At 50.9% G+C, this 27,267-nt stretch overlaps 1 protein-coding gene and 1 long non-coding RNA gene across 2 annotated transcripts in view; one reads left to right on the top strand and one right to left on the bottom strand.

The window, feature by feature from the left end:
• FAM222A (family with sequence similarity 222 member A) overlaps positions 1–27,267 on the top strand; it is a 60,794-nt gene that overhangs the window by 18,767 nt on the left and 14,760 nt on the right. Inside the window, exon 2 of the mRNA XM_055237370.2 lies at positions 11,848–11,975. Coding sequence (XP_055093345.1) covers positions 11,894–11,975 — 82 coding nt within the window. The 5' untranslated portion in view covers positions 11,848–11,893. The remainder of the gene's footprint in view (positions 1–11,847; positions 11,976–27,267) is intronic.
• Positions 1,972–27,267, bottom strand: part of LOC129459960 (uncharacterized) — a 43,005-nt gene continuing 17,709 nt past the window's right edge. Inside the window, exons 2-4 of the long non-coding RNA XR_008650109.1 lie at positions 9,849–9,909; positions 3,330–3,553; positions 1,972–2,356 (exon numbers count right to left, since the gene is read on the bottom strand). This is a non-coding gene — a long non-coding RNA (uncharacterized lncRNA). The remainder of the gene's footprint in view (positions 2,357–3,329; positions 3,554–9,848; positions 9,910–27,267) is intronic.

A 27,267-nucleotide genomic window follows, 5' to 3' on the forward strand; every position in this document is an offset into this window, starting at 1 on the left:
TTCCCCCTCATTACAAAGGTCATGTTCATCTTTTAGTATTCGGAAATAAGTCTGAGAAAGAAAATAAAATTCAGCCGACATCTAACTGCCCAGAACTAACACTTGGTCTCATGTGGCAACATTCTGCCCAGGTGCTGCGCATTCGGGGAGTGTCTGACCCCAGGAAGGGCCACTCTGTGCTAAGCCTGTCCTGGGCTCCTGGACGCCACCTGCCCGCCCACCTGCCCAGCAGCCCATTGTCTGGCATGTGGGGGTGCGGAGCAGCCGTTGTTCTGTGCACATCTGATCCCGTCTTTTCCACATCAGATCATTTGTAACCGTCACCAGGCAATCGGGCCCGTCGCTGATTCAATCTCGGCTTTGTGCTGTCACAGCCGTTTTTCTGCGCCGGGCTGATTTTGAAAGGACGCCCATCCTCTGGGCCCACTTTTCAGAAGGAGGGGAGGTGGGTGGGGGGAGGTGTGTGTGTGTGTGTACGCAGGACATATTCCCCACACACGTGTACACACACACACATTCCATTGCTGCATCTCATCACCTAGAGTAGAATTTGGGATGATGTAGATGGACAAGGGCCTCAGGCCAGGCCCATCATGCCTACCTCCGTCCCTGACCATCTGCCACCCTGAGTGCCTACTGTGTGCCCCATCATGCAGACACAGTAGAACCTGCACTCCAGTGGAAGAGACAGACAATAAACCATTCATCAAGATAATTTCAGAGCAGTAATGACAGTGAAAGAACTGCTGTGGTGATGGGACAATGGCCGGGGCAGAAGGTTGCCAGCTTGACCTGGTGGTCAAGGAGTCTCTCAGAGGAGGTGATGTTTGAGCTGAGGCGTGAATGAGGAAATGGAGCTGGCATGGAGAGTGGGGGAGTGGTGTGTACTGGGGACAGCGTGGTGTTGCACTGTCCACAGGTGGCATTGAACATTTGCAGTGAGGCAAGTCTGAACTGAACTGAGATGTAAAATCCATCCCAGGTTTCAAAGACTTAGAATAAAAACAAGAACATAAAATATCAGGAATTTTTTAATATTGATTACACATGGAAGTGATACTATTTTGGATCTGTTGGGTGAAATGAAGTATATTAGTAAATTTAATTTCCTCTTACTGCTAGAAGATTTACAATTACATAGGAGGCTCCCATTATTACATATTTCTTTTTTTTTTTTTTTTTTTTTGAGATGGAGTCTCGCTCTGTCACCCAGGCTGGAGTGCAGTGGCGTGATCTCGGCTCACTGCAAGCTCCGCCTCCCAGGTTCATGCCATTCTCCTGCCTCAGCCTTCCGAGTAGCTGGGTCTACAGGTGCCTGCCACCACACCCGGCTAATTTTTTGTATTTTTGGTAGAGGGGGTTTCACCGTGTTAGCCAGGATGTTCTTAATCTCCTGACCTCGTGATCTGCCCTCCTTGGCCTCCCAAAGTGCTGGGATTACAGGCATGAGCCACCGCGCCCGGCCCCCATTATTACATATTTCTATCAGACAGCACTGGTGTAGGGTATTTAGGTAGAGGCAAAACCATAAGTGCAAAGGCCCTGGGGTGGGGACGGGGTTGGCTTGTGAGAGGACCAGAAAGCAAGCCAGTGTGTCTGAGCAGGATCAGCCCGGGACAGGACAGTGCAAATAAGACATTGGGAAAGGGATTCACACAGATCCTTCAAGGATATTGTTAGAAATGCCACGAACGACTGGCAGGATGGCTCATACCTATAATTCCAGCACTTAGGGAGGCTGAGGTGAGAAGGTTGCTTGAGGCCAGGAGTTCGAGACCAGCCTGGGCAACATAGCAAGATCCCACGTCTACAAAAAATAATAATTAGCTAGGTTGAGGTGGTGTATGACTGTAGTCCCAGCTACTTGAGAGATTGAGGCAGGAGGATCACTTCAGCCCAGGAGTGAGCTGCAGTGAGCCATGATCATGCCACCGTACCCCAGCCTGGGTGACAGAGCAAGACTCTGTCTCAAAAAAAAAAAAAAAAAAAGCCATAGAAGCCACTAGGTGAGCTGTAAGCAGGAGAGATGTGTGCTACACACAGAAAGGCTTGGTCTGGCTCCCCTGAGGTGGAGATTGGTGGCAGGGGGGTGATGGGGCACAGGGACGGGCAGGAATCTGTGGTAGAAGAGTCACTGCCGGGACCTGCTGGTGAATTGGCTCCACTGGATCTGGCTCCTCAGAAAGCTCACTGCTTCCTGTGGCTCCTGGATTTCCAAGCTGCTGGGGCTTCCTGTCTCTCCCGCCACCCATCTCCACCTCCCCAGCAGCTGTTCCCTGTCATGTCAGTGCATTTACAATGAGCGCCAGTCGCCTGTCTCCAGGTGGTCAGAGGTTGAAATCCCTTTTGAAAAGTTCTTTAAAAAAAGAAAAACCAGAAGTCATGCATGTTCATTGTGGAAAAATTAGAAATACAGAGAAGCACAAAGAAGAAAAAGAAAATTCCCCAGAGTTAACCGTCAGCCGCTAGGCTATGACAGGGGGAGGAGGTTGAACCCAGGCGGTCTGGCTCCAGCACTTTCTAAATCACAGTGCCTGTGGCCGGATGACATGGAGGGAGCTCCCTGACCGTAGGAGGGGTTAGAGACACGACGCCCCTCTACCCTCACTCACAGGAGAGGTGGAAAGCTGGAGACTGACCCACACATGGGTGGTGAGTGGCGTTTGACTCTTAGAGATTTAAATAAACATTGAGAGAGCTCATGGACTCTGGGATGTGGAATGGTGGCGCTGTCATTTGGGCCGAGTGTCCTGTTTCCTAACCCCTGCCTTGAAGGCTCCATTCATTTCTGCCCCAGCCTGACCTCCAGAAGAATCTACTGATCTTAGCATTGGGCTAAAAGCTAAGGCCAACCCTTGCCAGCCCCCTTTGTCCACTCTCCTCCCCCGACCTGGGCCACTCCGTCTTTTAAACACTCTTGGGCCATTCTTGCACAAGGACCCAGTCTTCTTCCTCCCCGTCCCTTAGGGCCTGAATCCTCAAACCCTGTCTGTCCCAGGCCAACCTCTTCCGTGGGGCTTTCCTGCCTGCTTCACCAACCAACCCCGTGGCCCTGGACAGCTCCTTTCCCTCTCTGTTTCCTCGTGACAACGCCAATCATGTCTTTCTCCCGGTTGTGGCGTGGGTTACGTGAGGTGACGTCTGTAAAGTACTGAGCCCGTGGAGAACACTAAAAATAAAAGCTAGCTCTTATTATTGCTCTTACTATTAGATTTTTCTCCTTCCCCGTCGCCTGCTTTAACCCTGAACTGTGGGTGCAGGGACTGGGGGAATAGGTGGGAGGAAGGCTGGAGATACCGGGCCCCTCCCATCTCCACTGTGGGTCTTACCTTTGCCCGTTGCACACAGTGTTCCAGGATCCCAGCGTCATCTGATGGCATCCCTACTTCCCTCTTTTGGTCTCCATTTCCATGTTGTTTCTTCAGAGAGATTCCATGACCACTTCCAAAAAAAACTGGGCAGGGGGCTTTCGGCTGAGCTCACAGCCCCATTGTGGCGTCGTAGTACTGAAGCTGTTCAGTATCGATTCTCAGATCTCCCCACTCACTCTTTGCTGGAAGGTGATGATGGAGTCTTACTTGACTGACAATTTTCATTAAAGAGCCGAGGCTGGAACTAGGAGAACAGAGGCTCAGCCTGCCCCTGGCTCCAAACTTTGCACCTTGGGATCCCTGGCTCTCTGGGAAGAGTAAAACTGCCCCTCAGAGGTCCATAGCTCTGGGAGAGGGCCAGCCAGGCCTGTTGCCAGTGGCAATGACTGCCCCTTCTTCCGGCACCTTCTCTGAGTCCCTGTCCTGAACTAGCACTAGTGCAGAGGAAACAGATCTCCCCGCCCTGAGGTTGGTGGGGGGGGGGGGTCCCTGCCTGGCCCTGCATAGGTGAGGTGCTCTCAGTGACTCACCAGGAGGGTTTGCTCTCCAGCAGCCTGGAGCTACTTCATGTTCTCTGTTTGCTCCTCTCTCAAGTCTCCATGTGGTGGTCTGTGCAGTCCCTTCTGTGGGATCCTTCCCTTCCCCTAGCTTTTTCCTACTTACCTGTTGATAGCGACCATAAACAATGCTAACAACGGGTACCACTTAGGCAGCTACCACAAGGACCCTGGCACTTTGTTGTAAGGAATTAACCCCTTTTGCAGACGTGGAAACTAAGGCTCAGAGAGGAGGGAGGGATTTGCCTAAGCTCACAGAGTTAAGTAAAGCTCAGACATCCCGATGTGAAGTTGGGGACAGACACTGTCACTCTGCTTATGAGGCAGCTGGTGTGTCCTTCCATCATGACCCTCCCCCAGGCCAGGTAGGGTGACCCCATCATGGCCACCGCTTGTCTCCCTGCCTTGTAATTACCCCTCTGATGCCTCCCATCCACTCAGGGTCTGTCACTGCCCCAGCATCTAGCACAGGGCCTGGCCTGGCACATAGTTGGTGTTTAATCTGTCATGCCGTCGCCAATGGTTGGAGTGTTGATGGAGGCACATCGCAGTTGTCAGTTCCCATGGCGACTGACATCACTACGCTCTCAGGCTGTACCCCGCCCCTTTCTCCAGGGCTTTTGCGCCGGGAGCTGGCCGTGGTGCTGACAGGCCCAGGAATTGGTGCCTACCCCTAGACCCCAGCCCTGTGTCCCAGTAGGACACTTCCTGAGGCCTGCCCTGCCCCAACTCCCCAGGACAGCCTCTTGCCCATCCTTTGTTCAGGAGACGTTTTCCTGAGGGCCCCTTGCTCAGGCACTGCTGTAGCACCGTGAACCCATAGAGGAAGGATCAAGGAAAGCCACATGGGACTCCAGTCATTCGACGATTCATCAAACATTTATTATGCACCTTGTATGTCTTGGAGAAGCCCTCAGGAACCCGGACTGCAATTGCAGATCGAGTCCAGTTTTAAGGAGTAGAGAGCCAGAAGGGGCTTTTGAGCAGTCCTTCTGCTCAAAAGTCCTTCCTGGCTCTTGGGATTGCATGGGCCAAAGTGTGCAGGTGAGAGGCTTGTGCAGAGGGAAGCCCACCTCAGGACTCTGGCTGCCAGCCAGAATTGGTGATTGTCACTTTACTTTTTGGTCTCCCCTTTGGCTCAGAACTGCCGGCATCTCTGGCTCCAGTGCCCAGCCCAGAACCAGGCACAATGGAGGGGTGTTGGAGCCAGGCAGGGGACTGGCATCTTTGTCCAGGAAACCAAAGAGCCAGGTATGCTCTGTGACCATATTTGTAGCATTTTAGAGAGCCCCTGGCTTGCTGGGGTGGGGGCAGATACAGTGGTAATCCTGGCAGAAGATGAGGCCTCCTATTAAAGGGGACAGTACCTCCCCAACCCCCAACTTTAAAAAAAAAAAAAAGGTAAAAATCCCCTTCTGGTGTTGAGGCCCAAATGGCAGTGGGAAATAATCACTTTTCACAGGCCCCTTATCCACAGCCAAGCCCTGTGCCAGTTTAATCAGCAGTGCCGGTGTGACTTGAAGAATCCCCGGCTTGAGAGATCAGGAGAGGGGTTAAAGAAAATTACCTTCGCCTCCTCCATGCTAATGTAATCTCTAACCAGATCTGCCTAGCCGCAGCTCAAATTGCTTTTTAGATTAACATTTAATTATTAACAGGGTCCCTTGGAAGGCCTCCGGCTCAGAACAGAGATGGGGGAGGGAGCGGCAGGAGGGAGGTGGGGATGTGCTTCCACTCTGGCAGCCTTGCTGAAACAAGTGGGGTGGGAGAGAGAGGAAGGAGCAAGGGAGAGGGGTCAGGAAGGGAGAAAGAAAGAGAGACAGCAGGAAGGAGAAGGGAGGCATCAGGACAGGAGGCAGGTGGAGCCAGGGACAGGGATATAGACAGAGGAGAGGAAAGAGACAGACAGTGGATCTTCCTGTCGTGGGAGCCCCAAAGGGGGTTGGGGGAAGCTTGCACCTAGATTCCTGAGGACATTCCTGGGCTGGGCAAGGGTCCCTTCACTCTTCCTGGACAGAAGCAGGTTTGCTGCCCCTCGCTATTTAGAGAGGTCTGGACTTTCTGAGGCTTTCTACTTGCTCAGCTCATGGTGCTGGGGACCAACACAGAGAAGTGACCCGTTTAGGGCCACATACCCTAGTATTCCCAGTCCAGCATTCATTCTCTTCCCCAGGCCCTGGGCCTCCCACCACCACTTCAGGCTCCTATCTGCTTTTGGAGCAGGCTGTGTGGCCAGGCAGCGTGAAGAGACTTGAATTACAGCCAGAGGGATGGAGGTGAGAACTGTGGGACGGCTCCCTCACCACCCACCTATCCTGCCACTACCCCCGGGAAGGCTGCAAAGCCCTGAGGAGTGGCCGGCATCTCATTCACTTCCTGAAAGGGAATTCAGAGTCTGAACTATCTACTCTACTCCTTGCATGATGAACTGCTGGGTTTTGCCAGCTTCCTATCTTGTCCCTGCTCGAGATTCTAAGTCCATCAAAGACAAGGGCTACATCTAGAGGCCCTTTGTGTGCCCACAGGTCAGGGACTGCCCCACGCCTTGCACACAGCTGGATTAAGTTTGAAAACCAAATGGTCACATCCTCTTATGTCTAAGCTAGATGGCCCTCATACTATCAGCTGGTCCACTCCCCATAAAGGTTCATTTGGGAAACAGACTCAGAGAGGTGCTGTGACTTCCTCCAGGTCACCCAGCCAGTGAGAACCCCAGTGCCTGGCCCCTGCCTGGCAGGTACAACCCAGAGGCCTCGGGCCAGCTCTGTTCTCTGAACTAGTCCTGTTGGACACCAGGAAGGGCCTGGCATGACCTTCCCCTCCAGGTCACAGCTAGGCTTTGGCCTTGAATGGAGCCACAGAAGCCAGGTAGGTAGCTCTAGGGATTGGAGGTAGAGGAGGAGATAGGGGCTCAGAGGGGCGCAGCCCATGGCTTTCCCGGGGTCACAACCTCAGGGCCCTGCCGTGAAGCCAGGTGTGTCCTCCTATTCTGCCTTGGGGTCAGCCCAGCCTGGCAAGGGGCAGACTGCTGACCTGCGGACACATGAGGGAAAGTTCCAGATGCCTGCCACATCAGGAAAATGCTGGATGCAGAGAGAGGTCAGGAACATTCATTTTTAGTAGGAGGTCAGTTCTGGCTAGATGTTCCTTTCTGGCAGGACACTTTGAGTCATTTCCGTCCTCCCAGTACATGGCACAGGGCTGGCCCTCAAAAGGTGCTTGGAAAGTGTTTGCTGCCTAAATGAATGAATGGGCGGGTAAGAAGCAAGGCCTGGGCTTTACTCATCTCAGTGTTGTTCTGCCCAACGCTGGCCTCATGAGTTGCGCTCCTTGAATGCTTATGGGATGAATAAGTGGCCTCTGGGAGCCCTTCCCCTCCTCTCACCCCTTCCTTCTGTGATCCCAGCCCCTCCTACAGTAGAATCAAAATGGATTTGGGCCCTGGGGAGAAGTAGACCCTTGCTTCCATCGCTCCCTGCCCAGTTGACTGGGAGCTGAGGGCTGACGGGCCCCCAACCACGATGGAGCTGCTGTACAGTGTGGGGCTGAGGGTCTGACTGGCATTGGCATCCTTGGGCTCTGCTATCTAAAAGCTGTGTGACCTTGCACAGATTGCCTCCCCTCTCTGTGGCCATTTCCTAAGCTGTGAAATGGAGCCACAGAGGCCACGAGGATGAGGCACATGGGCTTGGTACAGAGGGCAGTCAATACATGCTCACCACCGTTAAGAGCCCAAATTGCATGTTGCTCTTTCAGAGCTTCCCCTCCCACTGGCCCATGGGCTCCCTGATGCCCCCTGCAGCCAAACAGGCGAGGGCGAGCTGACAAAAGGCAGGCAGGGCCCAAGGCCCCAAATCCCTGTTCTTTTCATAAAAACAGACAGCCTTCTCCCATTCATTGTTCTGCTAAGGCGAGCATCACAGACTCAATTCCTCCTCGGACCTGGAAAGTTCCTTCCTTCCTTTCCCCTCCCCTGTCACATTTCCTTTATCTAAATCCTCAGCTATGAAAGGACACATCGACAGCTGGGGGCGTTATCTGGTGGAGGGGACCTTTTCCTCGGGTGTCTCCGAGATAAGGCGTCTTATCAGCCCCCATGTCAGGGAAGGTGCCAAGCATTCTAATCATTGAGGCATGCGACATTTTCCCCCTCCCTGCCCCCCACTCCTTTTTTATTATTAAAGTCACAAAAGACCTTGAGCTTATAAACAGTCTGATTTGCAGATAGGGTTTCAAAATGAACAGTGCTCCCTGGATGGTGCTTGGCCAGGGGGGTAATGAGTCCAGGTGGGGGCTCTGAGAGGCTGGCCCCCTGCAGATGGGATGATGCCAGGCAGGGAGGGGGCAAGGTGGGGTCACAGAAAGAACATGAGTGTTTTAGGCACATGCCCCAGTCCTTTCCCTGCCTTGCTGTGTGACCTTGTTTGGGACGCTTGGCTTCTCTGGGCCTAGATCACTTTATCTGACAATAACCAATTCATTGATTCGGGCATTCGTTCAACACCTATTTAGTAAATGATTACTCTTGCCAGGCACTGGGGAGAGACAGACAAATAAGACACGGTCCCTACCCCTAAGAAACACAGTCCAGCGGAGGGAGATGTGAAAATTGGCAATTACACCTCGGTGTGATTAGAGCAGAGATGGTGGATATCTAGAGGAAGGGACGGGTGAGCCAGGGTCTGAAGACAGATCTGAGTTCGAACGGATCAGGGTCATGGTGCTGTAGGCAGGAGAACCAGCAGGGGCAGAGGTCTGGAGGTATGAGGCAGCCTGGCTGGAAGGAGGGCCAAGGGGAGCCATGAGAGAAATGAGGTGTGCGGGGCAGAGGGCTGAGCTCCACGCCGGGGCCAGAGAGGTTTTAAGGCCAAGGAGGGGGATTTGACCGTCTTGATTGCAGATGATGGGGATGATGCAGGAGTTGGAGGTGGTGGTCCCCTCCCCACCTCCCTCCTAGGACACCCCACCACCCCGCCACGTGCCCCAGTGGCAGGACACAGGGTTCTTGGGAGAATGGGCAGTGAGTTGGGGGAACTAGGGGTACAGAGAGAAAAAAAGTCCCTCTTAAGTGAAGAGCATCTCTCAGGCTGCCTGTAGCCCTCCAGAAGCAAGGAATGGGAGGATGCAGGCAGCCGCCCTGGCGAAGCTGAGCCAAAGCTGAGGCCTACACGTGGACACCATCACACCCTGAAAACCCCCGCACCCTGAGCTCAGTCGGGTGACCCCTCCCAGCTCCCAGAACTGCCTGGCATCCACCATAAGAGCACGCTGACAACCAGAGCCCCGCTGGGAAGGGAGCTGATGGGGTCCCAGGAGGCTCCAGAATAGGCGACCTGCCCCTCCCCCAACAATTGCAGCCCCCAGCTCACCCTTTTTCAACTGCAAAGCATGTGGGATGTATGGCCCAAGAGGCATTGGGGCACCTAGAGAAGGGCTGGACTTCTGGACCCCTGGCACCCAGTAAAAGGCTGGAGATAGGGCTGGGCATGGCCAGGACTCTGGAAGAAAGTGACCTGGGAGTACCCATAGGGATCATGGAGCCACTATTAACAGGCCAGAGAGGGTCATTAGCCCAGCCAGGGTCACACAGCGTGTGCTGGGAGGCAAGGAGGTTCCAGGCTTCCAGCCCAGGTTTCCACAGGGCACCAGCCTCTGACCTCCCTCCTTACTGGCCTGGGTGCAGCCAAGCTTAGTGGTGAGGGGGTAAGTGCACCCAGCCACGCCCTGCCTGGCAGGCCACTGCCCCCTGTGGCTTGGGTTTCCCATTTGTGGAGGGAGAGGTCTTGGACTGGCTTTCTCCGGATCTCCCTCCTTTCCCCCAACCCCTGTGTCAGAGCGGCGAGAGATGGACTCTGCCCTGGAGCAGGGGCCACAGAAAGAGGCTGGGCCAGGGTGAGGGAGGTTGCCACAGGCCTCTTACCTTCCAGGTTGCACACGATTGTGAGTCCTCACAGACCACCTGAGTGTGCGTGAGAGGGTGCCTGTAAGTGCAGAGGAACATGCCATGCAGCAAACACATATGTACATAGGTGAGTGTGTACCAGGGTGTGTGTGCACACCCAGCCCTCCCTGTCCACATGCACGGCGTGTCCTCCAGGGCTGGTGTCCAAGGCTGTGGTGATAGCGGGCCCGAGTCAGGCCTGCTCCCGCCACCTGCTCACGTCCCAAGTCCCCGAGGAGAGGAGCAGCACTGCCTTCCTGCAGTCAAGGACTTTCATCCCTGCAATAAGCCCCACTTCATTCCCTTTTTAAACTGTATAATTTTTGCCTGATTGTAATGGCCTATTTTAAAATTACCAGAAATCAAAGCTGGGAAGTGGATACTGCAGCTTTTATTGCGTCTCTGTGTTAAGGCTGGCGACTGGGGAGGGGGCGGTGAGAATCACCTCCCCTCCCCTCCATCCCCCACTTTCTCTCTCTCTCGCTTGCTTTTTTTTTTTTTTCTTGAGACAGTAATAGGAGAAAATTGGTTTTGAAACTGAATAAAAGTCCCTTTCAGAGGAAATCATTTCTTTCAGGGTACCTTTGCTGAAAGTAAAATAGGGCATAATGAAAGGTGGTTACGCGATTGTCTTTCATTTACCGAGAGGCCAGGACAGACGGGAGGCTGCAACCGTCTCCGGGAAATACAAGATTGGAATAATTGCGCCGTAACAAGGAGCTTGTTGTGAAATTAGTATCTTAAGAAAGTAGTGAAAAAAGGCTTTTCCTCATGAATACTTCATTATTAGAAGAAAGCGGCAGAATTTAGGACTCCAGACACCTGTTTAGTATTAAATAACTTCCCTTTCTTCTCCTTCAACACCCCCTCTGCTTGCTTCTTCTTTTTTAAAACCAACATGAAGATTGAGGTGACCCAGTTTGGCTGCTCAGGACTGGGGGAGGTCAGGAGGTGGTGGGGACAGAGTGCCCAGGTAGATGGACATCAGGGATGTCCGGGGTTGAGCTCACCCTTAGACCTGCCTTCTCCTTAGCAAGAAGGGAGGAAGGGACCTCTAGGTAAGCTCCACCGCCACCCTCCCATGGGGGCCTCACAGGCAGGCCCACTCTGACCCTGCCAGTCAGGGGCTTTGGGCTCTCAGGAATGTGCCTGGGTCTCCTGAAACGTTCTCTGCAGGAGAGCGGGTTTGGGGAAGCTGAAGGCAAGTGTCTGTGTGAATGTCAGGCTCTGGCTGTTGGGGAAGGTACCACACGGGCCTGTGTGCAGCCACATCTGAGCTGCTGCCCTGCAGGGCACAGGCCTCTGCCCTTCCCATTCAGGGTAAGGAGCTCAGGCAGCGACAGGGATCTCGGGTCAGGGCAGACTTGATGGCCCATTGAGGCTGGGCTCAGGGTGCAGCATAGATCAAGGTTCGAGAGCCCCTTGTTCTCCCAGGGACACCATCCTGACATCTCCCCTCCAGGGGGGCTGTGAGGATACCCTGGGCAGGAGACAAACCAGTACTTCAGTAACCTGGGACACCCATGTACCCACTGGCATTTCTCAAGCACCCTTCTTTGTAGATGCCCAAGATGACCAGGTGGGGTCTTCAGGCTGACTTGCTTTCAGGGGGGCCACCACCAGCCAGAAGGACAGCCTGCTGTGGGGCACGGAGGGAGTGAGGATCTCACCCAGTTGGGAGCATCAGGGCAGGCCCCAGAGCAGGTGACCCAGATGCCAGGCAGGGCCGGGGCATGTCTGATCCATCAGTCCGGCCCCCACTCAAGAGCCCCGGATTCTGTCCCTTCCTGTGAGGCCGCAGATGGGCCTCCTGATGCCTCAGGCCTTGGTCCCCTCATTGGTCGAATAAGGGAAATGGGTGTCTGCTTTGAGAGTCTCTGAGGTTCTTTGGGGTTGCAGGGAGACTCCCGGGGGGAATGGTGGGGGGCGAGCACGGAGCAGCCCCCAAGTGACAGAGCACCCCATCTTCCTCCTGCAGGGACCCTGCCGCAGAGCGTGCCCCACTGGGGACCCCCATCTCAGCCATGCTGGCCTGTCTGCAGAGGACCCAGAACCCCCCGGGCCAACACCTGGCCTGCCCGAGCAAGAGTCTGGAGCTGCGCAAGTGTGAGTAGGACGCCTCCCCAGCCTTTGCAGGGCAGGTCGTGGGCAGAGAATGCCATTCACCCCCCAGGATGTCCACCCACCATGCCCCTGTCGGAAAGTCTCTATGCTCTCTTAGGCCCCCAGGCCTTGGCCCCGGTTGTGCTTCCTTCCTGGTCTCCCCCCGCAAAATGACACCCACTCCTTTGTCTGGCCGGCTCCTGTGGAGCAAGACTCTCAACTCTGGCTTGACCTCCTTCCCAGCAGCCTCTTCTGACCACCACCATCACCATGCCCCAACCCCGCCTCTGCAACTTCACCACCATTATCTCGCCATGTCTGTCTCCCTTACCACCATTAAAGTAGGATGACATGGAAGCAAAAAATAGACAGAGTGGGGTCCCCGCTTGAGGCCCATGAGCTGTGTGGTCTTGGGTGTTTCCTTCCCTCTCTGGCCTTGCTTTTTCACCGGGAGCTAGACCTGGTGACCAGGGGTCTGTTCTCACTATCTAGGACCAGGATCCCAAATGCTCTGATTTGGTTATTTTTAGCTATCAATCATAATTTCTTTTTTTTTTTTTTTTTTTTTTTTTTTTGAGACGGAGTCTCGCTCTGTCGCCCAGGCTAGAGTGCAGTGGCGCGATCTCGGCTCACTGCAAGCTCCGCCTCCCGGGTTCACGCCATTCTCCTGCCTCAGCCTCTCCGAGTAGCTGGGACTACAGGCGCCCGCCACCGCGCCCGGCTAATTTTTTGTATTTTTAGTAGAGACGGGGTTTCACCGTGGTCTCAATCTCCTGACCTCGTGATCCGCCCGCCTCGGCCTCCCAAAGTGCTGGGATTACAAGCGTGAGCCACCGCGCCCGGCCATAATTTCTTTTTTAATGAAGTACTTAGAAATGGAGATTTGCATTAAAATATGGATTTCTAGTATCTCTTGAAAAAAACAAAAACAGAGGCTCTGGTAACATAGGCCTGTGTGCCTGTAGCAGCTACGGTTAGAGCTGAATGACTGCCTCTTTTAAAGGGATGTCTGTCTCCAGGTCACCGCAATCCCCACCCCTCCCTATTGCTTCTGTCCTATAGCCCAGGATCCGTTGCTGTTTAGCATGATGCTTACAATGGGAAAATATTTTTTTTCTTTTAAATATTTATCTTTAGACAAGGGAACATATTCGTGTTATCTAACACTTGGAGGAAGGAAGGAAGGGGTATATAGAGAAAAGCCTCCCTCTGGGCCAGCCACCCACTTCCCTCGGAGAGGGAGTCCATGTCGTCAGCTTCCTGGGTGTCCTTCCAGATGTTTTATGTGCATCCCAGCAAATATGTGTGGACACGCATATTTTACACACTATCCTGCACCTCACTGTTTCCCTTTGTAATCTATTCTGTATGTCAGCTTCCAAAGAGCTTCCTCATTCTTTCGCCACGTAGTTTCCTCTAGCAGGGGTGGCCCATAATTTATTTGGCCAGTCCTCTATTTAGACTGTAACTGACCTGTTGCCATTACAAGCAGTGCAGCAGTAAACCCTGGATATGTCACAAGGATGTGGATAAAACTGCAGGGTACATTTCTGGAAGTGGAAATACCGGGTCAAACGGATGTGTGTTTGGCATTTTGATACCTGTGGTCTGATGGACATCTTTAGATGGTGTATCTGTGGACACCTCACATTGTGGTGTGAGAGAGTCTGTTCCCCACCCCTCACCATCACAGCATCATCTCACACTTTCAGGTTTTGCCCACCTGGGCAGGGACAGTAGGATCACAATGTGGGTTTTGTTTTGTTTTGTTTAGGGATACAAGGTCTAGCTATGTTGCCCAGGCTAGTCTCAAACTCCTGGCCTCATGCCATCCTCCTGCCTCTGCTTCCTGATCAGCTGGGATTACAGGTGTGAGCCACTGCACCTGGCTACAGTGTAGTTTTAACTTAGTTTTATGTGAATGAGGTTGAGTATCTTTTCATGTCGGTGCCATTTGTTTTTCCTTTGACTAATCTGCTTATCTCCTTGGCTCCTTTTTTTTTTTTTTAAATTGGGTGGTGGTTTTTGTTCTTCCTGATTTGTAGGAACTATTTGTATATGATGGAATCAGACCTCTGTCTGTGCTATGAATTGAAGATGTTTTCCCCAGGTTGGTTTTTGTTTTTGATTCTGCCATGGAGGAATTTTGTTTGGAAAGTGAGACTTATCAGTATTTCCTTTTATGGCATTTGGATTTTGTGTCATACTTGGAAAGTCCTTCCTCAGGCTGAGATTATTATTAATTCCCCCAGGTTTCTTATAGATCTTTGATGGTTTTTAAGAAATGTATGAGGCCGGGCACAGTGGCTCATGCCTGTAATCCTATCACTTTGGGAGGCCAAGGCAGGTGGATCACCTGAGGTCAGGAGTTTGAGACCAGCCTGGCCAACATAGTAGAACCCCAACTCTACTAAAAATACAAAAATTAGCCAGGCATGGTGGCACATGCCTATAATCCTAGCTGCTCAGGAGGCTAAGGCAGGAGAATCGCTTGAACCCAGGAGGCAGAGGTTGCAGTAAGCCAAGATAGCACCACTGCACTCCAGCCTGGGCGACAGAGTGAGACTCAGTCTCAAAAAAAACAAAAAAAAAAGTATGATCTCTATATGACTTATAGTTTATTGGGTACAAAGTGTGAGATATGGATCCAAATACATTCAAGTATCAGTGCAGTGCTGTTTTAATTATTATGTTGTTTAAAAATTTTAGCCTTATTTAAATATAATTCATATACCATTCACCAATTTGGAGTGTACAATTCAATGATTTTTAGTATAAAATTTATAGAATTATGCAGCCATCACCACAGTCAACTTTAGAACATTTTCATCACCTCGAGAAGAAAACCGACACCCATCAGCAGTCACCTCATCTCTCCCCGCCAACCTCCTCCCCTTTCTCTACAATTTTCCTATTCTGGACTAGTGACTGGCTTCTTTCACTTAGAATAACATAAGTTCATCTGTGTTGCAGCATGTGTATATCCAGGTCGAGTAGCCCTTATCAGAAATGCTTGAGACCAAAGTGTTTTGAATTTTGGAAAATCTCATTATACCAGTTGAGCATCCCAAATCACAAAATCCGAAATGCTCCAATGAGCATTTCCTTTGAATGCCATGTCAGCACTCAAACAGTTGCAGATTTGGGAATACTTTGGATTTTAGATTTGTGGTGCTCGATTTGTAATACTTTTTCTTTTTTTGAGACAGTCTCACTCTGTTTCCCAGGCTGGAGTGCAGTGGCACGATCTTGGCTCATTGCAGCCTCTGCCTCCCAGGTTCAAGTGATTCTCCTGCCTCAGCCACCTGAATAGCTGGGATTATAGGCACGCACTACCACACCCAGCTAATTTTTATATTTTTTAGTGGAGACGGGGTTTCACCATGTTGGCCAGGCTGGCCTTAAACTCCTGACCTCAGGTGATTCACCTGCCTTAGCCTCCCAAAGTGGTAGGATTACAGTCATGAGCCACCGTGCCCAGCCCTGTAGTACACTTTAGTATTTGGTAGAGGTTGTTGCTCCTTGTTCTCCCCCTCTACCCAAATTTCCTTGGCTCTTTTATTATTTTGTCTGAACTATAGAATCAGTTTATCTAGGTCAAAACAAGAATCCTATTTGTGCTTCTACCGGGATTGCATTACATTTACAGATGAATTTAGGAAGAAATGACACTTTTATGACGCTGCCTTTCCCACCAAAACATGATACAGTTCTCTTTCATGTCTCTCAGGAATGTTTTAACATTTGCCTGGTTGAAGTCTTCCACATTGTTTGCTTAAGTTTATTTCTGGATAGTTTAGCTTTTTTAGCTAGTCTTTTCTTCCACAAAGGAAGGTCGCTTCTTGAAGGCTGTTAACTTCTGCCACCTTACTGAATTCTTTTATTGTCCCTAACAGTTTTTCAATTTAGGCGCTTGGGTTTTCCAGTTATACTATCATATGATTTACAAATGATAAATTTACCCCCAATTTTGTTTTATACCTTAATTTCTTTATTTAATAGTGGCTACTATTTCTGGAAAATGAAACAATAACAGTGGTGATAATAGACATTCTTGCTTTGTAGCTTCTAGATTTCCCCATTATGCAAATGCTGGCTTTGGGGCAGATAGTTTATCAGGTTAAATAAGTATCCATCTATTCCTGTTTTGTTGAGGATTTTAAAAATCAAGAATGAAAGCTGAACTTTGCCAAAAGACTTTTCAGTGTTTATGATCACATTTTTTCCCATCAGTGAATTAATATGAATAATAGATTTCTTCATATTGAACTATCCTTGCATTCCAGATTAAACCCCAGTTGGTCATGGTAAATATTTCTTTATAATATACTGCTGGATTGAATTTGTTATTTAGGATTTTTGCCTTAGTCTCGTCAAAGAGATTGTTCTTTGGTTTTCTTTCTTTCTTTTTTTTTTTGGAACAATTTTTGTTGGGTTTTGCTATGTTACACTGACATCATGAAGAAAATAGAGGCTTTCCTTCTTTCTCTTTGAACAGTTTAAATAGACATGGAATTATCTGTTCTTAAAAGTTTGGTTGATCCTCCATGAAACTGTTTGTGCTACTGCAGTTATTTGGGGTGAGTGGGTAGCTCTTTGATAATGCTATTTCTTCTCTAATAATTAGTTTGATTGTTCTACTTTTTTTGAATGACTTTGGTAAATTATGTTTCTCTAGAAAAGTATCCATTTTAACCAGGTCTTCAGATTGATTTGCATTAGTTTGAGCTAAATAATTTTTACAACTCTTAAGTGGTGAGTTCACCCTTCTTTTTTTTTTTTTTTTTTTTTTGAGACAGAGTCTTGCTCTGTCGCCCAGGCTGGAGTGCAGTGGCGCGTTCTCAGCTCACTGCAACCTCCGCCTCCCGGGTTCAAGCAATTCTTCTGCCTCAGCCTCCCGAGTAGCTGGGACTATAGGCGTGTGCCACCATGCCTGGCTAATTTTTGTATTTTTAGTAGAGATGGGGTTTCACCATATTGGCCAGGCTGGTCTCGAACTCCTGACCTCGTGATCCACCTGCGTCGGCCTCCCAAAGTGCTGGAATTACAGGCGTGAGCTACTGTGCCCAGCCCCTTATTTCTTATAATGTATATTTTGTGCTCTTTTTCCTGTTTTTCTTCATTAGGTTAGTTAGCTAATGATACTATCTATCCCCTTTCCCCGAAGATTCATCTTTAGGATTTATTTATTAGTAATTATTCTTTTCTGGTTTCTTACTCATTAATTTATGCTTTTATCTTTATTAAAACCTTCCTTCTGCTTTTAGTTTTTTTCCCTTAGAGAGTTACATTTTTACATTAATCTTTTTTAAAAAAGGAGAAATTCAGTCTACAAAGTCTGAGCACTTCTGAGCTATATGTAGTATTTTCATTATTATTATTTTCTAGATATTTTAAATTTTAACCTAAGACTCATTTGAGTCCCACGCATCCACACAAATAGTAGGTGTTTTGTGTGTGTTTGTTTGTTTGTTGTTTGTTTTGAGATGGAGTTTCGCTCTTGTTGCCCAGGCTGGAGTGCAATGGTGCGATCTCGGCTCACCATAACCTCCACCTCCTGGGTTCAAGTGATTCTTCTGCCTCAGCCTCCTGAGTAGCTGGGATTACAGGCATGCACCACCATGCCCGGCTAATTTTGTATTTTTAGTAGAGACAGGGTTTCTCCATGTTGGTCAGGCTGGTCTCAAACTCCTGGCCTCAGGTGATTTGCCCACCTCAGCCTCCCAAAGTACTGGGATTATGGGCATGAGCCACCATGCCCAGCCTTGTGTTTTACTTCTAGGGTGGTGGTAGTGTTTTTTACGATCAGAGAATCTTGTCTACTATTTCTACTTTTTAGGAGTTTTTTGAAGCTTTCTTTGTGATGTAACCTATGGTAATTGTTGTGAGCTTTGTGGATTTTTTTATGGGGACTTAAAAAGGTGTTCACTTTGTTTTCAAGATTCAGTTTGGTGTATGCCAATTTTATCTCCCATTAATTAGGCTGTTATGTTTTCTATATCCTTACTTACCTGTCATGGATAGAGAAAGGAACTAGACACCTACTGCTAACATGTTCCTATGTCTTCGTCTTCTTGTATGTAGCACCTGTATCTTTGCCTTTTGAATGGCAATGCAATGTTATTTAATGCATAGATATTAATAATCTTAAATCTTCATAGTGAATTATATCCTAAGAGATAAAATGGAATCCAGGCCAAAAAGTCCAGGATTCAATTTTATCTATTAAAATGGTAATCTCTGCCTTTTAAATTCACATTTTTCTTAAAACTTTTGCCAATCTTTGTATTTCAACCGTTGTAAATTACTTTGTTTAGATGTGACTCATATACTATAGAGTTGGATTAAGCTTTGTGATCCAGTCTGAATGCCCTTTTTTTCTTTTAATAGAGTTTAGTCCATTTACATTTATTGATATGACACATGTCTGGTCTTAGTTCAGTCATTTGTGCTTTATTTAAGTTGTCCCAAAAAGTCTTTCACTGTGTGATTTGTGTTCTCTGCTTTGTTTTGTGTACCTACTGATCATAAGGAAGGTTGGTGGCCTTGTTCTAGTGGTATAACTATTCCTTAATTCTCTATTTCTTTAGAATAGTATCTGTTATTTTCCCTAAGAGGAATAAAATGATGAAATTGGTAGATTTTCTTTTTCTCTCCACATTTTCTTAGAGTTCACTTCATATTTTCAAACCTCTATTGTCTAACATCAGTTTTAATGATATCTTTTGATTCCAGCTATTAAAGATGAGGATATCAGGCTTGGCACAGTGGCTCACGCCTGCAATCCCAGCACTTTGGGAGGCCAAGGTGGGAGGATCGCTTGAAGCCAGGACTTTGACATAAAGACTAGGATATCAGTCTACTTATAATCCTGTCCCCTTCTTTCCTCCTTCCTTTCTCGTTTGTTATTAGCGATACTATTACTGTATTCTCAGAGCTTATAATATAGCATCTGGTATGTCACCACAATCCTCACATTTGTTTCTTTAATAAGAATAGTGCTTACTACCAAATCTTTTGCCTTGGTTCACCCATTGTCTGAAGTTGGTCCTCCAGTATATTCCTTAAGAAGGCCTCATGTGAACAATACTCCTGGAGTTTCTGCACATTCAGAATGGTCTCTCTATTGCCTTTCTACTTGAGTGGGTTTAAAAAAAAACAAGTTCCTGGTTCACTTTGTTTGCTTGAGGATTTTGTAGGTTTTGTTCTACTGTCTTCTAAATATTGCATGTTGCCGTGGAGAAGCTGAGGACTGATTTTCCCCCATCTCTTTGATTTCGATCTTTCCATATCTTTCATGTCCAGTTACTTGACAAGGATGTGTCTTGGAGTTGACCATAGAGAGTCTATTTTCCCTGGAACACAGTATTGTGCCCTTTCAGCCTGCAGATCTGAGGCTTGTATTTTAGTTTCCTTCCTTGGGGACTCCAGTTAAGCACATATTGGCTCTCTTTCACCTATCTTCCCTATGTACCTTTTTCTGATTAGACCTTTCTGACTCATTTTATGTTGTTCACTTTTCTCCCTGTTTTCTGCACCTTTTTTTTTTTTCTCCTGTGCTCATTCTATTTCCCCCTTTACTTGGGCAGTATGCTTTTTTTTTTCATCTGCTCTTGTATATCTTCTTTGTGTTTTTGCTTTATAGCAACAACTGCTTACTAAATTTTTTCCTTCTTGATGAAATACTTGTCTATGATCTTCATCTCTTCTGTGACTATATCCTTCTGATGGGAGGTGTTTCTGGCCAACCATGAATTTACTTACGCTTTGCCTTGCTTTCATTTTTTAGTATATTTTTTATTAGGTCCTATGCTGGTTCAATTTAGATTATTTTTATTAGGTCCTGTGCTGGTTCAATTTAGATTACGTAGGAGGAAATGAGTTTTTCCCAGTCCATTTGCAGGAGGTTCAGGTTGGGGAAAAGCCAGGGCCATGTCCTGAGCTAACTAAAAATGTCCATACAACCCAGAGTTTCCTATGTGTGCTTATTTATCCTCTTTTTCCTCAGACCCAGGTTCCTGAAAATATGGTTTGTAGCCCCACCTATTTTTCTCTTCTAAACCAAGTAGGTCTAAGGGAAGAGCCTGTCACCAGCTGACAAACCCCTACTTTCACTGCTTCAAATACGGGGTTTAGATTTTGTACTCAGGGTGTGCCCCTCACTTTTGGAAAGTGTTCGCTGCTGACTTTGAAATCTGCAGGTGTGGCCCTTTTTTCTGCTTCTTAGCCCTACTTGATCTCTGCTACTATTGGCAGCCTGTTCTTTTTTGTTTAGGGGTTTAGCAGCTACACTGTATTCCACTGCAGGAATAAAAAAAAAAATAGTAACAGTTAACCAGCCCTTCCCTGATGGACATTTAGGTTGTTTCTAGTCTCTCACTATTCTAAACATTCCTGTAATGAACATCTTTGTATATGTGCATCTGTGCAAAAAAAAATTCCAGGCTGGACTGTCTCAAAGGGTCTGTGCCTTTTAACCTTTGATTGCTACTGTCCAGCTGTCAAGACTCCCTGCCCTCTGCTACCAGATGGCTAGAGGAGGGGCTTGGCCTGATGACCTGGGCTGGCCCTTCCTTCCTGCTCCAAGGCCAGAACAGGAGAGTGTGGATGGTCACCAAGGACATCCTGCTTCCCCCGCCCGTTCAGATCCTTTGACATCTCTTCACTTATTGGAAAAGACAGTGACTCTGCCTGTAATTGAAGAGCACGGGAAACAGGAAGGCAGGAAGAGAGATAAGCAGCTAATTGAATTGGGTGCCCTGCTGCTGCCAGTCAGTGCCTGGACGCTAAGCCAAGGAGGCTCCTGCCCTTTCCTCCTAGGCATGGTTCTTGGGTGATAGGGCCCGGATCTCTCCTCTTGTCCCTGTTGCCCCTGGGCAGAACCAGGACAGGAAGGGCTTTGTGACTAGACCTGGGGCCATGCTGTGTTTTCAACCAAGGGAGAAAGGTCTCGACCAGGCTGTGGGCAACATGACCTTGGATGAGTGGTTCAGCCTCTCAAGGCTTCTGTTCTCCTCCCTCTGTAAAACAAGGGCTCAGATGAGGTGGACCTAAGAAGCCACCCAGCTCTGGCCTTCTGTGATGATAACGTCAAAAGCTTGGTTGAGGGAGATGAGGTGGTCCAGTCTGAAACCCCTGTCTCCCTTTTCCTGTAAAACAGGGATCAGAGTAGCTTGTGATAAGGTCTGGCTGTATGCTGAGAAATGGCCAGGGAACCAGAAAGAGCCACAGTTCACTTCTCTGGGATCCAAGGTCAGATGGGCCAGAGGAGGTGGGTTGCAATGAGCTGTGGGTCCAGGAGCTGGGGTGGCAGGCTGTCGTGGCCTATCCTAGGTGACTGGAAAAAGTAACCTGCAGAAAAACAAAGGAACCTGCCTACCCCTGGGCCAGCAGCCTATGGATCTCAACTGCTCAGGGCCTTCCCCACTAATTAATAAATATTTGACTTTCCCATTATGGAGTTAATATGCAAACTTTGAGTCACACGCTGCTGAAAATACAGGCTGTGCAGAAGCCCCAGAGAGGCACCATGGGGGCCGGTGGCGAGGTGGGGGTACTCAGGGACTGGGCCTCATCCCTGTCTAAGTTAAGGGTCCAAGGAGGGTGGAGCCAAGGCAGCTGACCCGGGAGGCAGACATGAGCACCCACCCTCCTCAGCTGGACCTTGGGTAAGTGATGTGGCCTCTCTGTGCCCCAGGATGCGCTTCTGTGGCTGAGGATAGCGTGCCCACCCTGCCCCATCCCCATGAACCCCTAGGGCACAGCCTTTGGGACTGTCTAGGGGTCAAATACAGGCTGTGCCCTGATGGGGGTGTGTATGTATGGTCTTGGACAAGTTAGTGAGTGTGCCTTGGTTTCCTCTGCTGTGACATGGAGATAGGAATGGAAGGAGAGGACCCCACAGGGCCTAGCAGCTGACCCAGATACCTCACCTGCCCCATCCCTGGAGCGGGAGCCTCTCCCACAATATCCATACCCACAAGGGGGCAAGAAATTCCGCCACCCATATTGCTCATGATAGATGAGAAGCTTTGAAGGGCTTGTCGTCCAAGAGGATCAGGGAGCAGCTCTTCCCCAATTCCCACCCTCACCCCACCCCCGCCCTACAGACCCTCAGGACACCCACAGGCTGGAGCTACTGCCTAAGTGAACTGCTGCCCACCAGCATTCCTGCAGGTGCCACTGCTTCTACTGATGCTAATAAAAGACGGAAGAAACAAAGCAATTTAAAATTCCAATGAAATTAAAAATAAATCTAGGACCTCACAGCAGATTCAGTTACGTAGCTGTTGCTGAGTGCAGCCTGAGGGATGGAAGGAAGGTCTGGGGCCGCCCCTGCTGTGGGTACCAAGCCTGCAAGAGGACAGAGGCTCAGAGATGAAGGGCCAGGAGCAGGCCAGATAGATCTCATCCCTGTTTAGGATTTAACAACTAAAAATAAGCTCCGAGCCAACGAGGAAGGAAGTCAGCCTCTTTCATTTACCAGAGTCCAACCATGATCCACTACAAACAAACCTGAGGCTTGATAAAATCAGAGGGAGACAAAGATCCGAATCACTGCTTGTCCACACGCTGCAGAGAGGCTGTGGCCAGCACAGGTAAGCTAGGACCAGTAAATTAAAAGGTAGTATAAGGATTAGAAAGGAGTAAAATTATCTGCATAGAAAAACCCAAGAGCCCAGCTGCAGTAGTCCCAGCTACTCAGGAGGAGTCCAAGAGATCAGCCTGGCCAACATATTGAGACCCTGTCTCTAAAAAAAGAAAACCCAAGAGAATAAGACTTTAGCAACGTAAGATCGACATACAAATGCAACCGTACTCCTTGACAGCAGAGGTTGGCAAACATTTTCTGCAAAGAGCAGATATTTTCAGCTTTGCAGCCCATACAGTTTCTTTTATAATTTATTAACACTCCAGTTCTTGCAGGAATACAGCCACAGACATACATAAATGAATGGGTGTAGCTGTGTTCCAATAAGACTTTATTTACAAAAGCAGGCAGCAGGCCAGATTTGGCCCACAGGCAGTAGTTTGGGACTCTTTTTTTTTTTTTTTGAAACAGGGTCTTGCTCTGTTACCCTGACTGGTGGGCATTGGCATGGTCATGGCTCGCTACAGCCTCGACCTCCTGGGCTCCAGTGATACTCCCACCTCAGCCTCCTGAATAGCTGGGACTATAAGCACATGCCACCAAGCTCAGATAATTTTTTAATTTTTAGTAGGGATGGGGTCTCACTATGTTACCCAGGCTGGTCTTGAACTCCTGCCTCAAGTGATCCTCCTGCCTCAGCCTCCCAAAGCACTGGGATTACAGGCATGAGCCACTGCGCCTAGCCTGTCCATTTTTAAATTCAGCAATTTGTCTTTTTATTAAGTTGTAAAACTTCATATATTCTAGATACAAGTCCCATATCAGGCACATGATCTGCAAATAATTTCTCCCATTCTGGAGTTGTCTTCACTTTCTTTGTGATATCCTTTGAAGCACAAAAGTTTTGAATTTTGATGATGTCAAAATGTCTTTGGTCACTTGTATTTTCGGTGTTTTTATCTAAGAAGGCTTTGCATAACCCAAGGTCATGAAGATACACACTCCTGTGTTTTAAGAGTTCTCTGATTTTAGCTCTTCCATTTAGGTCTGTAATTCTTTTTTTTTTTTTTTTTTTTTTTTTTTTTTTGAGACAAAGTTTCGCTCTTGTTGCCCAGGCTGGAGTGTAATGGCGCGCAATCTTGGCTCACTGCAACCTCTGCCTCCCGAGTTCAAGCGATTCTTCTGCCTCAGCCTCCCGAGTAGCTGGGATTGCAGGCATGCGCCACCATGCCCAACTAATTTTGTATTTTTAGTACAGACAGGGTTTCTCCGTGTTGGTCAGGCTGGTCTCGAACTCACGACCTCAGGTGATCAGCCCGCTTCAGCCTCCCAGAGTGCTGGGATTACAGGCATGAGCCACTGTGCCCAGCCCATAATTCATTTTGAGTTAAGTTTTGTGTACATCATGAGGAAAGGATCCAACTTCATTCTTTTTTTTTTTTTTTTTTACTTTTTTTTTTTTATTTTTTTTGCATACAAAAACAATAAACATTTTCTAAAAATACATACAAACAAAAAGATGCGTATCAAACATATTAGGAAGGTTGCACATGGGAAGTCGGGGAATAGAAATGGGGGGTGGGAGTTAAAATAAATGAGAGAGGGACTTTATATGGATCAGTGATAATAACTCAATCCTCTGTTTGACAAAGAAGAGGGAGAAGGAAGAGGAAGAAAAAGAAAGTAGGATAAAGGATCAGAAAGGGAGGAAAATAGAAAAAATTAGAGTATGACTCCAGGGTAGACCTGTTTTGTTGTCACTGAGTTGGTTGGTTGGTTTGTCTGTTGTATTCTTCATGTTTCGCCAAGTTGGCCAGACTGGTCTCGAACTCCTAGCCCGAAGTGATCAACCCGCCTCACCCCCCAGAGTGCCGGGACCACAGGCGTGAGCCACCACGTCCAGCCCCCACATTGCTTCTGGCCTCCGTGGTAGACCTCCCAGACGGAGCGGCCAGGCAGAGGAGCTCCTCACTTCTACCCAGACACGGGGCGGCTGGACAGAGGAGCTCCTCACTTCCCAGACGAGGCGGCCAGGCAGAGACGCTCCTCACTTCTTCCCAGACGATAGGTGGCCGGGCAGAGGCGCTCCTCACTTCCCAGACGATGGGTGGCCGGGCAGAGGCGCTCCTCACTTCCCAGACGATGGGTGGCCAGGCAGAGGCGCTCCTCACCTCCCAGACGATGGGTGTCCGGGCAGAGGCACTCCTCACTTCCCAGATGGGGCGGCCGGGCAGAGGCGCTCCTCACCTCCCAGACGATGGGTGGCCGGGCAGAGGCACTCCTCACCTCCCAGACGATGGGTGGCCGGGCAGAGGCGCTCCTCACCTCCCAGACAATGGGTGGCCGGGCAGAGGCGCTCCTCACCTCCCAGACGAGGTGGCCGGGCAGAGGCGCTCCTCACTTCCTCCCGGACGGGGTGGCCGGGCAGAGGCACTCCTCACCTCCCAGACGATGGGAGGCCGGGCAGAGGCGCTCCTCACTTCTTCCCGGACGGGGCGCCCGGGCAGAGGCGCTCCTCATTTCTTCTCGGACGGGGCGGCCGGGCAGAGGCGCTCCTCACTTCCCAGACAGGGCGGCCGGGCAGAGGCGCTCCTCACTTCTTCCCAGACGGGGCGGCCGGGCAGAGGCGCTCCTCACTTCCCAGACGGGGCGGCCGGGCAGAGGCGCTCCTCACTTCTTCCCGGACGGGGCGGCCGGGCAGAGGCGCTCCTCACTTCCCAGACGGGGCGGCCGGGCAGAGGCGCTCCTCACTTCTTCCCGGACGGGGCGCCCAAGCAGAGGCGCTCCTCACTTCTTCCCGGACGGGGTGGCCGGGCAGAGGCGCTCCTCACTTCTTCCCGGACGGGGCGGCCGGGCAGAGGCGCTCCTCACTTCCTCCCGGACGGGGCAGCCGGGCAGAGGCGCTCCTCACCTCCCAGACGATGGGTGGCCGGGCAGAGGCGCTCCTCACTTCCCAGATGGGACGGCCGGGCAGAGGCGCTCCTCACTTCCCAGATGGGGTGGCCGGGCAGAGGCGCTCCTCAGTTCCCAGACGGTGGGTGGCCGGGCAGAGGCGCTCCTCACCTCCCAGACGATGGGTGGCCGGGCAGAGGCACTCCTCACTTCCCACATGGGGCGGCTGGGCAGAGGCGCTCCTCACTTCCCAGACGATGGGTGGCCGGGCAGAGGCACTCCTCACCTCCCAGACGATGGGTGGCCGGGCAGAGGCGCTCCTCACCTCCCAGACGATGGGTGGCCGGGCAGAGGCGCTCCTCACCTCCCAGACGATGGGTGGCCGGGCAGAGGCGCTCCTCACTTCCCAGACGATGGGTGGCCGGGCAGAGGCACTCCTCACCTCCCAGACGATGGGCGGCCGGGCAGAGGCGCTCCTCACTTCTTCCCGGACGGGGCAGCCGGGCAGAGGCGCTCCTCACTTCTTCCCGGACGGGGCGGCCGGGCAGAGGCGCTCCTCACTTCTTCCCGGACGGGGCGCCCGGGCAGAGGCGCTCCTCACTTCTTCCCGGACGGGGCGGCCGGGCAGAGGCGCTGACGATGGGTGGCCGGGCAGAGGCGCTGCTCACCTCCCAGACGATGGGTGGCCGGGCAGAGGCACTCCTCACTTCCCAGACGGGGCAGCCGGGCAGAGGCACTCCTCACTTCCCAGACGATGGGTGGCCGGGCAGAGGCGCTCCTCACCTCCCAGATGATGGGTGGCCGGGCAGAGGCGCTCCTCACTTCTTCCCGGACGGGGCGGCCGGGCAGAGGCGCTCCTCACTTCTTCCCGGCTGGGGCGGCCGGGCAGAGGCGCTCCTCACTTCTTCCCGGACGGGGCGGCCGGGCAGAGGCGCTCCTCACTTCTTCCCGGACGGGGCGGCCGGGCAGAGGCGCTCCTGACTTCTTCCCGGACGGGGCGGCCGGGCAGAGGCGCTCCTCACTTCCTCCCGGACGGGGCGGCCGGGCAGAGGCGCTCCTCACCTCCCAGACGATGGGTGGCCGGGCAGAGGCGCTCCTCACTTCCCAGACGGGGCGGCCGGGCAGAGGCGCTCCTCACTTCCCAGACGGGGTGGCCGGGCAGAGGCGCTCCTCACTTCCCAGACGGTGGGTGGCCGGGCAGAGGCGCTCCTCACTTCCCAGACGGTGGGTGGCCGGGCAGAGGCGCTCCTCACTTCCCAGACGGTGGGTGGCCGGGCAGAGGCGCTCCTCACTTCCCAGACGGGGCGGCCGGGCAGAGGCGCTTCCCACCTCCCAGATGGGGCGGCGGCCGGGCAGGGGCTGCAATCCCAGCACCCTGGTAGGCCAAGGTAGGCGGCTGGGGGGCGGGGGCTGCCGCGAGGCCAGACCACGCCACCGCACTCCAGCCCGGGCAACACCGAGCACTGGGTGAGCGAGACTCCGTCTGCAGTCCCAGTACCTCGGGAGGCTGAGGCGGGCAGAGCACTCGGCGTCAGGAGCTGGTGACCAGCGTGGCCAAGATGGCGAACGCGTGCCTGCAGCGAAAGGAGAAAAGGCAGGCGGTGGCGCGCGCCGGCAGTCCCAGGCAGTCCGCGGCGTGGGCAGCAGCAAGCCGAGTAGATTGCAGCCTGGGCCAGAGAGGGAAAAGGAAGGAAGGGAGGGAGGGAAGGAGGGAGGGCCAACTTCATTCTTTTGCATATCGATATCTAGCTGTCCCAACACCATTTGTTGAAGAGACCAATCTTTCTCCTATTGAGTTGTTTTGGCTCCCTT

The sequence above is a fragment of the Symphalangus syndactylus genome, chromosome 13 (assembly GCF_028878055.3).
Source record: "Symphalangus syndactylus isolate Jambi chromosome 13, NHGRI_mSymSyn1-v2.1_pri, whole genome shotgun sequence".
NCBI lineage: Eukaryota > Metazoa > Chordata > Mammalia > Primates > Hylobatidae > Symphalangus > Symphalangus syndactylus.